The 16,593-nt window shown below is 39.7% G+C and overlaps 1 protein-coding gene across 4 annotated transcripts; it reads right to left on the bottom strand.

Moving 5' to 3' along the window:
• Positions 1 to 5,808: 5,808 nt before the first annotated feature.
• znf281b (zinc finger protein 281b) lies at positions 5,809 to 15,130 on the bottom strand. 4 transcript variants are annotated; one of them, XM_044178483.1, is made up of 7 exons: positions 14,924 to 15,130; positions 12,403 to 12,927; positions 12,072 to 12,185; positions 11,785 to 11,908; positions 10,689 to 10,781; positions 10,440 to 10,558; positions 5,809 to 10,018 (listed from the first exon to the last, which is right to left on the bottom strand). In XM_044178483.1, exons 2-7 carry the CDS (start codon positions 12,853 to 12,855, stop codon positions 8,396 to 8,398), a joined length of 2,526 nt encoding a protein of 841 aa, XP_044034418.1. In that variant the 5' UTR covers positions 12,856 to 12,927; positions 14,924 to 15,130; the 3' UTR covers positions 5,809 to 8,395. The 4 variants fall into 4 exon arrangements, with proteins under 4 accessions (XP_044034418.1, XP_044034416.1, XP_044034419.1 ...); XM_044178481.1 differs by having other exon boundaries at positions 14,920 to 15,129; XM_044178484.1 differs by having other exon boundaries at positions 10,689 to 10,772; positions 14,920 to 15,127.
• Between the last annotated feature and the right edge of the window lie 1,463 nt (positions 15,131 to 16,593).

Genomic DNA, 16,593 nt, shown 5'->3' with positions numbered 1-16,593 from the left:
ATTGTGTAGCAAGCATTGTAGTTCATGAAAGCACGGTGGGTGTAAAAGTTGAGGAGAAACGCAAAAGGAAGCAATGACCTCTGCCAGTAAGGAGTCAAGACTCTGTTGAAATACACCAGTTCTTTGAATAAAGAGGAAGCTTTGAAGCAGTGTCGTCAGCAGGGTTTACTGACAGAGGTTAGTATCAATGTGCAATATCAAACACATCACACTGGCACCAAGAGAGTAAATAGCAGGATTGCATGTGTACATCTCATCCTGAGACTTCACAAGTTACTTATAGGGGCCGTAATGAACAGGAGGGACAAAAATTACATTCCTTGCCAGTTATTTTATTTATTCATTGCAGTTCTACCAGTCGTCATTCAAGCCTGAGACAACTCCTACAAACATGATTTCTTCACAGGCCCAATTACAACATGACAGTGTCCACACAACACCACAGAAGAAGTTATGTCCATGAAGCCAAATGTCGCTACTAACAAGTCTAAAAAGTCACTTTAGAAAGTGATTCAACCCATGGTGTTACCTGAAACTAGGTGGCCAATAAAACAGGGTGGGACGAAGGAAAATGTGACCTTTGATTCAAAGACATCATAAGATGTGAGATAATACGATCTTGGTGTGAACTGTTAAACAGCAAAAGAAAAAGAGGTTGACAGGACTGTAACATGAAAGTTGGAACATGTAAAAGTGTGTTTTAAACTGTCACCTTACGAAGTGATGTTTTTAAAATTCTTTAAAAAGTTTAATGATCACTGAGCTATGATCCCATCACCACCCATAAAACAATATTATCTCCAAGTTGACTTTGATCCCTGTTGCATATCTGAATTAACACATGACTAAACTCTTACACCACTTCAGCATCATCATGGGCGTCAGTGGAAAAATGGCTGAAAGATAAAAACAGGTATGTTTTAACTGTGCTTTAGTTCAAGCACTGGTTTCCATGGATGTTAACTAAAATAACAAATGGGTTAAATAGATAAATACACATTATTTTAATCAATTTTTCCACAATAAACTTTTACAAATAATAATATTAATGTCTTTTCTCTGTTTTAAGATTCCATCTACACTATGCTGGCATTTCTGACCACTGAAAACTCAGCTTTTTAAAAAATGTCTTCAAAACACTGGATTGGAACCTGCTCTCACTTTCTAATGGACAAGTCTCTTAATACATTAACTAGCACCGGACAATAACTATGTTTAAGTTATTTAGGTTTTTGGTGCTGTTGAAGGTTTAACATCAGTTGTGTTTGTGATCACAAGAGTAAAATTAGGCCTAAATTTAATTAAATTTAAATTATGATAAGTTGAGAAACACAATACTTATTTTTAATCTGTATGTCAAACTCTTGAATTACATATGTCAATAGATTCAAATTTAAAATGCGTAAATACATCATTTAAATTGTCAAAAACATTGACTGATTAGGCCTTTACGGAACATTAAATTATGTCATTCCCAAACATAGTCTTTACTTTTCATCCAACAATCAACACAATCACACCAGTGGTATCCAATACTATGCTGAGACCACATTTCCCATAAATCCCATTGCTTCACTGAACAAAAAGGATTTCACTATTAATTTTTTCCTCACAATCCTTTGTGTTTCTGATGTTTAAATAAGAATTTCTTTGTGAAAAAGTTCTATAAAATATACACAATCAAGTGTTGTTGTGGGGATAAATATATATAGAACTCTTTCACTGAAGACTTGTTGACATGTCACAGTAGGAAAAACACAGGTGTAAATAATAAAATGATCGATGGCTGAATTTCCTTTAGCTGCTTCAGTTTCAGGGTCCTGGTACTGTTCATACTGTCACACTGTCATGAATTATGGGAACACTTGAATAGAACAGAGGCATTGTCATTAATGTTATTAGTAACACCTGTGCTTTTCCTATTATGACGAGTCAAAATGTCTGCTGTGAAAAAAAGCCTGTTGCTCAAGAATAGAAATGTTACGAACAATATATGTGAGTAGATTTAAATGACACATTATGCACACTGTCAAGCTGCTGACTGCTTGCTCAGCACCTCAGCAACTTCTCCAAAAGTCAATTTTTAACTTTTGAACTGGGGTTCAGCTTATTGTCAAATTTTTTACATCACGTGATCACCTCAAAGTTTGTTTTAGAGCAGGCAAATGCATCATTTTCTGCAAATAAAGACATCTACAGAGTTCCCCAGCTACATTTTGACCAGCAGGTTTTATGAACATGTTACGTACGTGAGGAGTGTCAACACAGGTGCGAGCAAAGTGCAATAACTGCCTCTATGTCCCTTTGACAACTGCAAGTCCAAAGTCACTTACAGTTATGGCCATCCATAACCCCGCCCAACCTGCCTTCCTGGCAATGACGACGTGATTGTGATTAAAGATGGAACATGATGTTCATGAGGGTGAGGGAGGAAGACTGACACCAGCTTAGCAAAAGAGACTACAGAGAGACAAACCGGCAATCAAAAAATGAAGACACAGTCATGGCAACCAAAAGAAAACAGAATATGTGGTCACTGTTCGACAGGTGAGGCTGAGACAGAGATGCACGCCCTCCTTCAATGTACAACAGTCAATGAAATAAGAAACATATATTTTAACAACTAAAGCTCCGTAATATCAGATTCCAAAGAGCTAAATGAGCTCTCAAAATTAAAAATACTCCTAGAAGAAGGAGACAGGACAGATCTTGCTGCCCAATATGTATCAACAAGCCACAACCTGAGAGACAGTGAATGACCTAGACACACACACTCCTAAAATTTTTTAAAAAGCTGCTTTTTGTATTTGTATTTAACTGCAAATCTACAATTTGTTACTATTATTATTATTATCCTATCTTACTTATCTGTATATATTTTAATATCACAATTGTTCTGTTTATGTATGTTTTTATTTTGCACATGTGTAGGCAATGTTAACATCTCTTTCCCATGCCAATAAAGCCCAACTGAATTGAAATTAAAATTGACTACACAAAGCAAACAGGGCAAAGGCAGAAGGAACGGAATATTTTTTTCAAACCAATTATGCTGCAAAGTCATGGTTCATGCCAATGTATTGGTATCAAAATATACTTAAAGTACCAAAAGTAAAAGTACTTATAATGCAGAATGGCCCATTCTAGAATAATGTATATTATATTATTGGATTATAATTATTGATTTATTAATTTGTTCATCACTTTAATGTTGCAGCTGGTAAATGTGGAGCTAATTTTAACTACTTTATATGCTTTATCTGCTGGGCAGCTTGTGAATTTAACCCCCGGGGATCAATAAAGTTTTTATCTTAATCTATAATATTACATCATCATTTATTTGATTATATTTTGTATTATTAATCTGAACATGCAAAGTATTTAGTAACTAAAGTTATCAAATAAATGTAGTGGAGTAAAAATATGAAGTAGCAGAAAATGGAAATACTCAAGTGAAGTACAAGTACCTCAAAATTGCATTTAAATACAGTAAATGTACTTAGATACTTTCCACCATTGATTAAGTGTCTTTTTTCCACTTCAATGTTTATTGGCAGAAGACTTACAACAATAAATAATTACTCTAACAACAACAAAAAAAAAACTGTATGGGGAATTCATTCATGCAGTCCTGTTTTAAAAATTCTCCCTACAATATCTGCACATGGCTATTACTGTATGGTTCAGGTTAAGGAAAGATTGTGGTTACAGGCTGCTTCCAACTCATCTGAATAGTGATATTTGGGCTGAGTGCTGGATTCACTTATTATTTACACTGAGACAAATAGTGTAAGTAAAGACAGAGCACAGTCTGCTCCTTCTAATTTGTGGTTACTGAAACGTGTATTCAAACAGTATGAAAAAGGGTTGAAGCTGCTGATCTATTCCATACAAAGGATAAAGAACCAATAGCCATGAGAACAGTGCAACACTCTAGCATTTCTTTGGTGTCTAAGAAACCCAGGTCTTTCGCAGCCATCAAGGTCAGACAGTGTGAAAAATATCACTCTCAACTATGACAGGCCAGCACCTGTTAAGGAGGCCACTTGTACAACATGCCAATGTAACAGCTCCATCTTCTGGCAGCAGAGCCTCGTGTCTAAATGACAGCATGATTCACCATTGCATTAAAAACACATTATCGGTGACAGGATCGCGTGACATACTGTAAACTGGATTCAGTCACAGTATAGGAGCAAAGTGCATCCACTGTAAGAATGCAAGTCAGTGTTGTCCAGTGTCTTCCGTCTCTGTTGAAATACAAGCTTCAACTGCATAAAGAGAGTATTATCAAACACCCTAAGTTTGGAACTGCATTTTATTGTGCTGCCACTACCTCAGCTGAGTCTGGTACACCATTATTCTATTATTATAACAGTGCAAACAAAGAGCAGGGTTTGCTCCTGATTTCAGGCTATTTAAAAGTGTACTCACAGTTGATATTACATTGTCAAAGTATCATAACCAATTACATTTACTCAAATGCTGTAGCCTACTTAAATACAGTTTTGAAGTACTTTTATCTTAAGTATCTCCATTTTATGGTACTTTATACTTCTACATTTCAGAGGGAAATGTTTTTACTACACTACATTCATTTAACACCTAGTTGGTCCCTGGCAGATTCAGATTTGATTATGTGAGATACAGTATGATGCAATGTTACAGGTTACTACCCAATAGTATATAAAATAATATTAACTTCATCACGACCTGTACTTTTATACTTTTGATACTCAAGTACACTTTGCTGCTCATACTTTTGAGTGCAGCACTTGTATCTTTAAATTAGTAGTTGTTAAATTGCAGTATTGCTACTTTTACTTAATCTGAATACTTCTCCCACCACTGGTGAAACACACGACCTGTAGGTTTTGTAAAGATGCTGATGGCCAACTTGTCCTTCCAGATAGAGTCAACAGCAGAAACCCTCCCTGGAACACACACTTCTACCTGGGCATCTAACCCTGACAAGACAGAGCGCTGAAGCTTTGATGCTCAGTACTGGCAGGTCTGGTTACACTTCTGCTGGCAAGATTATCAATGTTATCTTGGGAAACAGGAGAAGAGACACAAGACCACTTCTGCTGCACTGGACCAGAACGGCTTTGCATTATGTGATATATCAGTACCCAGCTCATTTTGGATATTTACATAACAGGTTAGCTCTACTTAAGAGTAGTAGAAGGGGAAATTATGGCTTTGTTTAAATTTCGCATGGTGATAAAACACAAATGTAAAGCAATGTTGAAAATATAGTACATACAAGGAACCAGTTATCTCGTTTAGCCTGAAATAGCATGTAGGATAGTATAGTACAAAGTGCTTGAACACGGTTATGTACAAAGATAACCAGAAGAAACACAACTTTATGACCTCGGAAACAGACGTCTTTTCTTTCTGGCAATTTAAATTTTTTTTTGCTTCTGCACGTGACCTTGCAGGTTGACCCAGTGTTGTCTCATGTGTGGCAAATCGTTCATCAATCAAATTTAATGTTTGTTCAGTGGTAATGCAGAAACAGTCCATGACTTTAGTTCCTGAAACAATTTGGCTGAAAAATGCAAAAGAAAGTAGCAGATGCACCGATATCAGTTTTCATAGAGATTTTTAATATGATACCATTCCTGGTTAAATAAAGTTATTTTCAACGAGTATTGCTCAACAATGCAAACAATTGTTTCTGGGTAATTCAGCAGACCTTATATGATTAAGTAAATTGACAAAATACAGTACCTGGTATCATATTTAAGTGTTGGGGAATCAATTATTTGCAGTGCTTTTGAGAGACAAAAATTCCACACCATGTAATTTTTTGTAACAAAAAGTTTTTATTGGCTTCTCTAATCTGTTCATCATCTCAATAACAGGTACAGCCTGGGAAATCATATCACAAGGGGTCTAGAACAAATAAGACGAAGGAATGGGGAGGCTTCTGCTACAAAATTTGGTATTGAGGTGAGTCAGAAAAAAAGCCATACAAAATGTCTTTATCATGCATACTGGAGGAAAAACTCAAAAAAAATTGAGAACACACATTTTTAGTGTTTTTGTACATTTTTGTAAACAATATCCTTCTAGAGATCATATCAAAACACATTATGGCAAGTAACAAAAATAAGGGATATAACATGAGAAAAATGAATGATCTATGAGGCATCTAGAATGCAACACTGCTTGGTGTGGATGTTTTTACAGAAAGAAAAAAAAACATTTGCATTTTGACGAGTCACTTGCTCTATAATTGTAAACACAGGCAGTGTTAAATGATTATACAATGTCAAACCTATACTACAGATATTTCCACTACATACATGAAACGCGTGTCCCTGCTTTCTTACGCTTTAGTGATATGAGGTATATTTAGGTCAATCTTATTGTCTTTTTTTCCCCTCCATCTCTCACCCACTTTTTCTCTCCTTTAAAAGCATAGTGTGTGTTTGGAGTGAGGTGGCTGGTCAGTCAGTCTTTGTTCCCTGTGATCTGAGCAGCTTCAAAGTCTCTTGGCTGTGGAGCTCACAGATATAGGAGGAGGAGGAGGAGGGGGCTCACAGGAAATCAACTAAATTAAATATCAACCCTGGCTGCCGGGATAGAATGGCTTTAGCCACGGAAGACAAAGAAGGCCATTGTTTATTCTTGTGAGTGCAGGGCTGCATTTTGGGGAGGGGAGGTGGGTATAACATAACTTTTCTGTTTCTTAACTGTATTATTGAAGCAGTTTCTTGCAATTACAATAACGGTGGAGTTAGAAAAATCATAAAAATAGTAGAGGGTAGGGAGGTAGGGGTCCAGGTCCGGTGATTACTTGCCAAAAAATATCTGCTACGGAGTTCTGTTGTGGCTAGTGGAGAATAAATAAAAGGGTTTGGGTATGCTTCCAACATACCCGGGGGGTTAAAGATATAAGGGTTCCAGCATGTCAGCCCGTCTCTCAAAACACTTAAATACAAAGAGATACTTTCAAAATATTGTATAACAAAATTATGGCAAATCATCTTTTTACAACATCACCTGACAAATCGTAAGAAAAAAAAAGTCCGCCCTCCCCCTCTCGGCTACCCTTGAGAAACAGCAACAAAATACATTTAAATGCCCATGGTCATGCCTAGTCAACCCCTATCAAACCCTATTAAACAAAAATCCAGCCCTCCCCTCCCTCCCACCCCCACCATCCCTCCCTCCCTCCCACCCTCCTTCCCTCGTTCACAGTTTTCTCCTCTTAAAATAATATTAATAACCATTAGCATAATAATCACTTATCACATATGCAAATTGAATGGGTTGTTGTTTCCAATGATGATTTGTTTAAAAAAGTGCTTGTTTGATTCCACTGACACAAAAAGGAACAGCAAGGAGTGGAGTAGAACAGTGGTGACTTGTTTAAAAAAAAAAGAAAAGAAAAAAGACATCGCTTCAGCAACAGCATGATGAAAAGATGACGGATTGATGTTCATTGCATTTTGAGACAGCTGTAACAGCAATGGGTCGAATTTTGTCTAAGCTGTGTCTTTTCTACTGGCCACTGGTGGGCACAACCAGAGGAGTACAGGGTCAGATTGGCTTTATCAACTGACACTTTATGCTAAAAAAACAACAGTCAGTTCAAAACATCCTCCTAATTTAAGAACATGTTGTGTGCGCACCATGGGCTGATCTCCACTACGCTTTATACTACCTTGTGTACACATGTGGATCTCAAACGAAATGTGGATGTATTCACATTGACACAACAGTACCATAATCTCAACAAAGCTACACGCAGTAGAAACCAAACATGATCATGTATTGTAATTTGTTGTTCTGACGAGTTAAAAAAAAAACCCCACACAAAAACAAAAGCTTTGTAGTCTCAAAGTACACCTGTAAAAACTGTGCTAATTGCATCTCATAATACAAAGTCTTATTACACAATTTTGCCTATTTTCCTGAGTTAATACGTTTCTTGTAACAGACAATATATACTTTTTTGCCATTTGAATTCTGGGCCTTTCCCTGCCACAAATGTTATTATTATTGAAATAATCAACATTATTCATTATTACTTTACAATGGTATGAAGATTGGTAAAACAAGGGTTCAGAAAAAGAAAAAAATAAAATCAAGCAAGTTTATAGCTAACCTCTAAATGTTTTAAATTACATTTAAATCTACGTTACGTTCATATCAAAATCACTACTCTTAAACAAAAATTCATAAAACATAATAAAAATGAGAATATTTAAAAAAATTGCATTTGAGGCCATGGAAGACCCTCCCTGGTCGTTTTTGTATTAACATTTAATGGCAGTGTTTAAAAAACAAAACTTTGCAACAAGAACAAAATTCGGATGGGTATAGGGACCGCATGGACAGCAACAGAACAGCCCCCTACTGGATTCACCTCGTTTGACCCCTATCTGAAACTTTGGCTTGTCGGGGTTTTTGATCCTGTACTCACTGGCTCACTGACGTCAGCTAACAAACTGGTATACCCTGAGAATTCTGACACTGGAGTCCGTATTCGATGATCGACCTCTGACCCAGGATCACTGCCATAGCTCAGAGGGGTCCGCCGCCCTGACTTGAACTGGGAGCCAAAGGCCTGGGCGAAGTTCTCAATCTGATACGTGGTTTCTTTAGGGGGGTTCAGTGGGGACAGGTCTGGGTAGCTGGAGCCGTTGGTGGGTGCAGCGCTCCCTCCAGGCTTGGGCTGCTGCCCCTTGGAGCCCTCTGCCGGGGCAGTCAGGTCCTGGGGAGGTAGGTTGTAGGTGCCGGGGGAGTGCTGCTTCTCCAGCTGCTCGGTCAGCTCCTGAGATGGAGTCAGCTGCTGGTGGCTTGTAGGTTCCAAGCTGAGGTGGTAGCCTGCCTGGGATGGGGAGCCGACAAGCATGCCATAGTGGGACTTGGAGGAGGACGAGGAGGAGGTTGATGAAGGGGCGATGATGGGCAGTGGGGAGGAGACAGCAGGTGGGTAGCCACAATCCAGTGGGGATGTGGTGTACACATGTTTGTCGGAGAACAGGGGGCCGGTGGGACTGGAGCTGCTGGACAGGAGTGGGAAAGGCCCTGTTGGGCCAAGGCTGGGGAAGGGTCCACTATGGCTGGTGCGCTCCAGGGCCTGCAGGAGGAACTTTGAGTACTCGCTCATCACTGCCGTCTTGTCACCACCATTGGGCGAGTCATCCTCCAGCTCGGGGGTAACAGGGGCTGCTGGCTGGAGGTCTACGTGGTGTGGGTGGTCCGACAGGTCGAAAGTCACATCATGGTGGTGTGTCCCCTCTGGCTTATGGCTATAATGGTCTAGCAGGCTTTGCAGTACCTCATCTGGAATGCCTGACTTGTCGTGCTTAAGCTCCAAAGGCGACGAGTCTAGCATAGCCAGTGTGGGCTCTGGCCCCAGGGAGCCCTGGATTACACTACTGCCCTGGGGTGCCATGTGCAGTGAGCCGGCTCCATAGTCATTGTTAACTGCGTGGAGGTAGCGCCGCTTTTTCACAAACTGCATTGCATCGTCGTAGTTGCTGCTGGTGGTGGGCCCCTGTTTGTTGCCCCCGGCTCCATGGAGTAGACCCATGTTATCAAGGCCAGAACTCTCCACGTGATCCATGGAGACAGGCTTCTGGCCCAACCGTTTTTGTCCATCAGCACCGTCTTCCAGAGAGAGGAGGCCCTTGTCCAGGCCCTTGCGGCCAGCTTTTTTAAAGACCAATTTGGGAGTACGTCCTTGCATGGCGGGGCCAGAGCCTGAGGGGTGCTCCATGCTGAAGTCCTGGAGGCCCAGGTCACGGGCCATTCCGCCAGAGGACGAGGCTGCTGATGCAGAGGCATTCTTCTTCCTCTTGCGCTCACTGCCCTCACCGTTTTTGGACTTGGCCCTCTTGCGTCCGGAGGTGGTAGAGTTTCCCTGAGTGAGTGAATAGCTGCCATGGCCTAGCTCCGCTTCACTGAGCTCCAGCATGCTTGGGTCCAGGCCCTTCTTTATGGCTTCTCCACAAGTCCGTTTGTGCTTCAGTAACCGGTCTGTTCTTGAGAAAAACTAAAAGTGGACAGAGAGAAGACAGATAAGGAGCAATATCAGCTTAGTTTCCACTGGATGGACAGAAATATTTTTAAAATCCTTTATATTTTTTTATTTTAATAACAGAAAAAAATACTGCTGGTTTATATGACCATTGAATTTCATGAGAGAACATTATATTCCCTGACCTCTTCTGACACAACTAATCCCATTGAGACAGGGTTTTATAAAGGGATTTAAGTGTGGGAAGTACAGAAAGACAAAATTTAGAATTGACCACATGCTAATGATAATAACACGTTACTTATACACACTATTCAATAAATGATCATTTAAAGAGCATTAACAATATATACACAAAGCCAACTGGCAAAATACACTAAATTAAAAAGGCAAAACAGTGGTAAGCTACTTAGCAAACAGACTACATGTAGCCTACTTGTTGGCAGGTATCGCAGCGATATGGCTTCTCGCCACTGTGTGTCCTTTTGTGTCGCTCCATATGGTACTTCTGGATAAAACGCATGTTACACTGGTCACAGCTAAAAGGCTTCTCTCCTGCAAAAGAGAGGGGTGACAGTGTTAGGACTTGTGTCACACCAGCTACATTTATATGATATTGGAGACAAGTGAAGGCAATCATTCCAAAACACTTCAGTATACTTTATATCCGAGTGCAGAAACTCACCACTGTGGATCTTCTCGTGCCGCTGGAGCAGGTACTTCTGAATGAAGCTCATGTTACACTGGCTACACCGGAAAGGCCTCTCACCTGTGCGATCAAGAGTACAACCAATCCGCTCACCACATTAATTAACGCTGAGCCTGTCTCATAACTGTGTTTACTATGTGGTCACAATGACAATGAACCTGTGGTATTTTATCAAACAAGAATACACATCAAAATAAGACCTATTAGACTCACATGCTAAACAGTCTAACACTAACAATATAATCACATATGTTGAAGAAACTTTGTACTGCATTGTGTATTTTGAATAGCACAGGGCCCCTTTACAGAAAAATATTTATACAAGAAAACCTTGTTTCTCCATGTCTAAATTGTGACATTCAAATTCTGAAGACCGCAGAGACCTTTTGTCAGATAAAGTTACACTTGGAAGAAATAAGCAAGGGAAATTATTTAAAATAAGCTCAGATTGTTAAAAAAAAAAGTAGATTTTTCCTTTCAATCATTTATGAGCTCAAGTTCAAAGAGCCAAGCGAGGAATTCCCAGCAAAGAGAATGACTAAGACGTCCAGAAATACATGAGTAATCACTGAGTCATCCCAGGCTTTAGTGATTGTCTGGTTTCAAATAAGGCCCCAAACACTCATGATGAAGGGGAGAAGTAAGTAGTACGAGTAGAGGGTAGTGAAGAGTGCAGTTAATTTAATGTCTGAGATTGATTTAGAAATTGTGTTTTTTGTTTCCTGTGTCCAAACTTAGTAACATAGCATTATACTAGATTCCATGCAAATGGATCTGGGGTTGTATTATTTAATCAAAATGACAACAGGGATCTTCAACACAAGCATATTTGTATTACAGTTTTGATTTGTCAGCCATATTACAGTCTGACACAAACTTCTCTTATGTAGCAGAGAGAACAGACACTGCCTCCTATTTTTCAGCATAAGAGATCTAATCAGCAACGTGAGCAATGGTGCATTTGGGACGTAGCTGGTTAAAACATATTTTAATTTTAAATTGATAAATTCTGGGAATATACTGACAGTCTAAGGAAAAAGTAAAGCACTGACAAGCAGCGAAAGTCTCTCACCTGTGTGTATAAGCACATGTCTGCGCAAGTGGTAGGAGCTGCGGAAGGCAGCATTACAGTGCTCACAGATATGTGGTTTTGAGCTAGGGGACAGGCAGGCTCCATCTGCATCCAACATCATGGCCTAAAAGGAAAAAACAATGAGTACAAGAAAAATACTGTTGACTTTTCCACACCACATTAGCGCAGCTCAAACTAATTTAAGAGCTAAAGGCATTGAAGACCAGACAAACAACACATTTTTCTGGTGTAGTGAAGGAGATGAGGAAAACAGATAGGTGACTAACCTTTGCAGCATCGCTGCGTTTCCTTCGTGCTTTGCCTCCCTGCCCGTCCCCATTGCTCCTCCGCCCTCTTCTACCTGAGCACTCTTTTGGCTCTTTGCCCGGTCTTCCAGGCATCTAAGCACAAACAAGGTAAATATACCACAGTCAATAAATGTCAAATAAAGGCAGCAATCGCTACTGCAGGGCAAACAAAGGTCTATAAATAAAAGCCTATACATTACAATTCCTGCTTAAGCAGTAAGGGGGGAAAACTATGAATGAATGTCAAGTTCAACTACATATCAACAATATATCACTTGAAACAATATTTAGAACCACAACCCCTTCTCACCGGTTCTCCAAGGGAACGAACGTTGCTGAGGCTGAGGTCATGCAGAAGCATGTTCTGGTGATTTTGGTGGTGGTTGCCGAAAGACATGTCCGGCATGTCAGTACCACTCTTCCCCGCACCCCCTCCAGCACAGTTCACCCCTACTCCTCCACCCCCGCCATAGAGGGGCATACGGTAATCCAGCTCATTTAGCCGCTCCTGTTTAATGCCCATACTGTGGAGGAAGCCCCCTGTGTTCGCAGCAGTGGCGCCCTGGTGTTCTGGGGGCGAGTCACGTTCTTTCTTCAGGATCATCTCTTGGGGAAGCTCGCCCATAACGGACTGGGAGGTCAGCCGTGTAAAGCTTGTGACAGGTGGCAGGTGGCTGAACATAAGCATACCTGGTGCGAAATTGGGGTCCATGCCACCGTTACGCAAAAACTCATTGCCTAATTTGTCTTGGATAATACTCATGGTGGTGGTTTTGCTTTGTGCAGGGAAGAAGGAGGGCAATAAATCTAAAGAGGAATGCAGGAGAAGAATATCCTGAAAGAGAGGGCAGATAAAAAAAGTCATGTTAAGTATTGATGATTTCAGACATGAAAAGTATACAATCCAAAGTAATTGTCACATTTGGTTATAAGTGTTTAATATAACATCTCATCTCTTATAAGTCTTGCCAGTTAAGTAAATTTAGTCACTGCTATAGCCTTCACAGCGTGTAGTACAATGTTCTCTGAATTTCCTCAGTTGCCCATTAATTACTTAATTGGATTTATTAGGCTTTACCTAACAAAAGCACTGGGTACAGTAACGCAAAACCTTAATGAATACTTTGCACAAAATACATTTAATTTACAAAAAAACTAGTCATGAGAAACCTCTAAATAATTACCTCGCTTTGTGCAACTTTTAATAATATATTGTGATTCATGAATCAGAACAGAAGTGTAGAAGAAGAAACAATGCAGATCCTCAATATACTGTACAGATTAATAAAATCTGGTTTAAAAAGCCCCAGAAAGGCACACATTAAGGATGAATAATATCAATTATCTATGTTGTATGAGGGTCTGATAAAGTGACTTTAAAGTAAAAATTGTGAAGCTCTGTACTCCATCAAAATACAGGTTTCAGCATTGAAACGTTTCTGTAAATTCTGTTCAATATAAGAAGGAAAAAAAAAAAATCAAATGTTGCCTCTCAAATATTGAATTCAAATCTTGTATCAGTCTACGTGCGACATTTAGCACCACATGTGACTTGAAGTGTAGCCAAATTAAAATATGTGCAGTAGCTCGATAGTTTTTAGACAGACAATAGGCATCTATTGTTTTCTCACTTTGATGCACGTTGGACAACACCGCTTGCCGTTTTTGGCTAATAAGCCAACATGAATGCAAAGGCTGGGGGGATTGGTTGCAATCCTGGAAAATTAATCGGTTCACCATACTTGCCTAAAACAAACGATATTTGGGTCAAATCCAGCTAGACATTGCAGTCATTTTAGGCAGGCGCATTCGGGTGACTAAGCGGTACGTGCATTGAAACGAGCACAGAAGAATGACTGGAGTGAGAATTTATTGTTTAGTTTAGCCCAGCCGACCATTTGGCTACGTGACACTGAATTCAACAGAAAGCGGATGAGCTTTTGTGATGCATAATAGTTAGCCAGCTAGTTAGCATAGTTAGCTAGCCGGTTAGCCACAATGAGACACAATCAACGCATCTTTAAGTCCTTAATCAAAACAATCGACTAAGACGTCCTACAAACCACAACCAGTCATTCAAATAAAGTCACATCAACACTCAAGGTATGTGGTCTGAAATAAGCCGCATTTGTAATCAATATCTCTATGACTAATGTAACGTAACGTTTAGCCTATTACCTAGTGTTGCTATCAAGCTAGCTAACGCTAAAACAGGATCCATGATGTGATGCTATTAACGCATATGTTGACTATTTAAACGGCAATTATATGGGGGGAAGCATCCTAAAAATCAAATAGCATGAATTAATCTGAGAAAAAAACATAATAAAACAGTCGATAAGGTGAAATTAACAGCAAGTTTGCTTTAAAGTCAGGTCAGCGGCACAAATTGCCCATTCTCCAATTCCCAAGCTTTGATGACGCTCGTGAAATCAAATCTGTCTGGCTCGAAGAAACGCTGGCGCTCTATTTATTGTTAGCTAACTTTAGCTGTAATTACAAACGGATAATGCTTACCAGTACATTTAGCTAGCAAAACATTCCTTGGCGATTGCGGTACATGTGAACTTCAGATCAAATGACCGAACTAAATAAAGCTGTACGCTTTAAGGCAGCTGTGTTTATAACAATCAAGCTGCCATGAGCTAGCTAGTTAGCTGCTAGCTGCCCCGACTGAAAACCCGCATTACGGCCCATGCAACAGAAACAATGATGCTGGGTCTCAGTGCATCTCCCGTTTGCGCCGAGCGAGATAATTCCGTCGCTTAAATCTCGACAAAGGCAAAGCATTCGCCACGAATAAAAGCCCATTTAGTTTCCCACTCACCTACACATGACCGCAGTTGGTTTCAAACGTGCCTATATTCTCTCCGTATTCGCCGCTTTGGGGTTTTATTGCCAAAACATTGTTCTCCGGCGATCGCTGCTTTCTTCCATCTTGTCTTGGCGCGGGGAATTATGGGTGTAGAGGACGGGTCGTGAGAGGAGACAGGCGAAGGCTGCTGAGGTTTGAGAGAGCCTCACTGGACAACACAACTCTTTGCATGTCTTTCAGGACACAAGGAAAGATACATTCAAATTTCTCTTTAAACAGCATCTCCTGCTCAAACTCCCTCCTCCCTCCATTTTATAATGTTATATCGATTTAATATTGCTAAATTCTAATATACACTAAGGTATTATATCTGTTGATAAATTGGGTTTATGTATAATGTAATTTAGTGACATGCAAAGTACTTAGCAATGTTATATTACTTACCTGTAAAGGGTTTTTTAAGCTATTTTTTGTTGTTTATGTACTATTTTTTCAGTTTTTCTGGTTTTGTACTTTGTAATTCAGTGTAATAAATAAAATTAAATGCAATGTAGCACAATACAATCGACCTGCCACAAATTTTACCTTTGTTCTCAAATTTTAAGACATGCAGGGACTGAGTAAACTGTGGTGATAATTTAGGCTGTATGTGTGATTGCCAGATATATGCTGTTTGTCATGTGTTTCTTCCCTCTATACATAGGCTTTCCTCAAAGGGGCAGCACAGTATGATCACCTACAATACAGCCTATTGCAATCCAACTGATGCACTGATCCAACTGTTCGCTCCAGATATCTCAAGTCAGGGTATCTGCTGATACTCTCTTTTCCCAAATTTACAATTCTTATACCTCACTGTGTGGAACTCATTAGGATATTTTTTATCAGCTCAGGTAACATGAGGCTAGGCTTGTGGCCCTAAAATGTGAGGCATCTGCCTGCCATGACTGAATGGTAGTGGAAACATTGACTTTAATAATGACACAGATGAAGAAACTGTATGTAATGTGGATCGGTCACATCTGGCAGTTTCCTGATGCACTTAATAAGGTCAGTATCGGTGCCAATACAGATCCGGTTTATCAGATCGGTGCATCCCTACACAAAAATACAGCGCTGGATTACCTGAGCCCCAGACTGCCAGGGGCCGCAAATGCCCCAGCTTCACTGTGAATTGATTTTAGGTGATTTGATTCATTACAAATTGAATCAGGGAATTTGCTCCACTGTAGTCATTGTCAATTAAGGTGGATCCTGCATTGTGACCTAATGTTGTGGCCCTACATTGTAGAAGGTCCTTGTGTCAAAATCTAGTTTTAAGACCTTATTTATTTTTGCTTATATTGTCCTCACACTGTGCATATTTCTAAATGTGATGATGGGGTTTTTATTACCTGCTCAGACTATATTGCAGTGGTATGCCTGTGTTCATGGAACTTCGTAATGTTATTCCTTATATTTAATAAAAAAGATTCTGTCGGTGTGTGATGGATTCACTATGATGAGAGTGTCCTTTCCTTTTAAATGTAGAGACACTACATTTGTGGCTTGGATGAACTGGTTATTTTGATTGCTGACATAATAATGCTTGAGAGCTTTTCTTTTTCCACTGATGCATTTTCATTTGATATTTAATATCAGCAGGTATTAAAAAACGTGAAGACAGTTTTTTCCTTCACATAGCAC

Source organism: Siniperca chuatsi, linkage group LG20 (genome assembly GCF_020085105.1).
Source record: "Siniperca chuatsi isolate FFG_IHB_CAS linkage group LG20, ASM2008510v1, whole genome shotgun sequence".
NCBI classification, from domain to species: domain Eukaryota; kingdom Metazoa; phylum Chordata; class Actinopteri; order Centrarchiformes; family Sinipercidae; genus Siniperca; species Siniperca chuatsi.
This window is presented reverse-complemented; position numbering and strand designations above follow the sequence as displayed.

What these genes read in the sequence shown, in the direction of transcription:
- znf281b (XM_044178483.1), bottom strand. Translation starts at nt 12,855, where the DNA reads ATGAGTATTATCCAAGACAAATTAGGCAATGAGTTTTTGCGTAACGGT. An exon ending in TTCGTTCCCTTGGAGAACCG is followed by an intron (nt 12,186 to 12,402) that starts GTGAGAAGGGGT and finishes GTTTGTGCTTAG; the next exon opens with ATGCCTGGAAGACCGGGCAA. An exon ending in GCTGCGATACCTGCCAACAA is followed by an intron (nt 10,019 to 10,439) that starts GTAGGCTACATG and finishes GTCCACTTTTAG; the next exon opens with TTTTTCTCAAGAACAGACCG.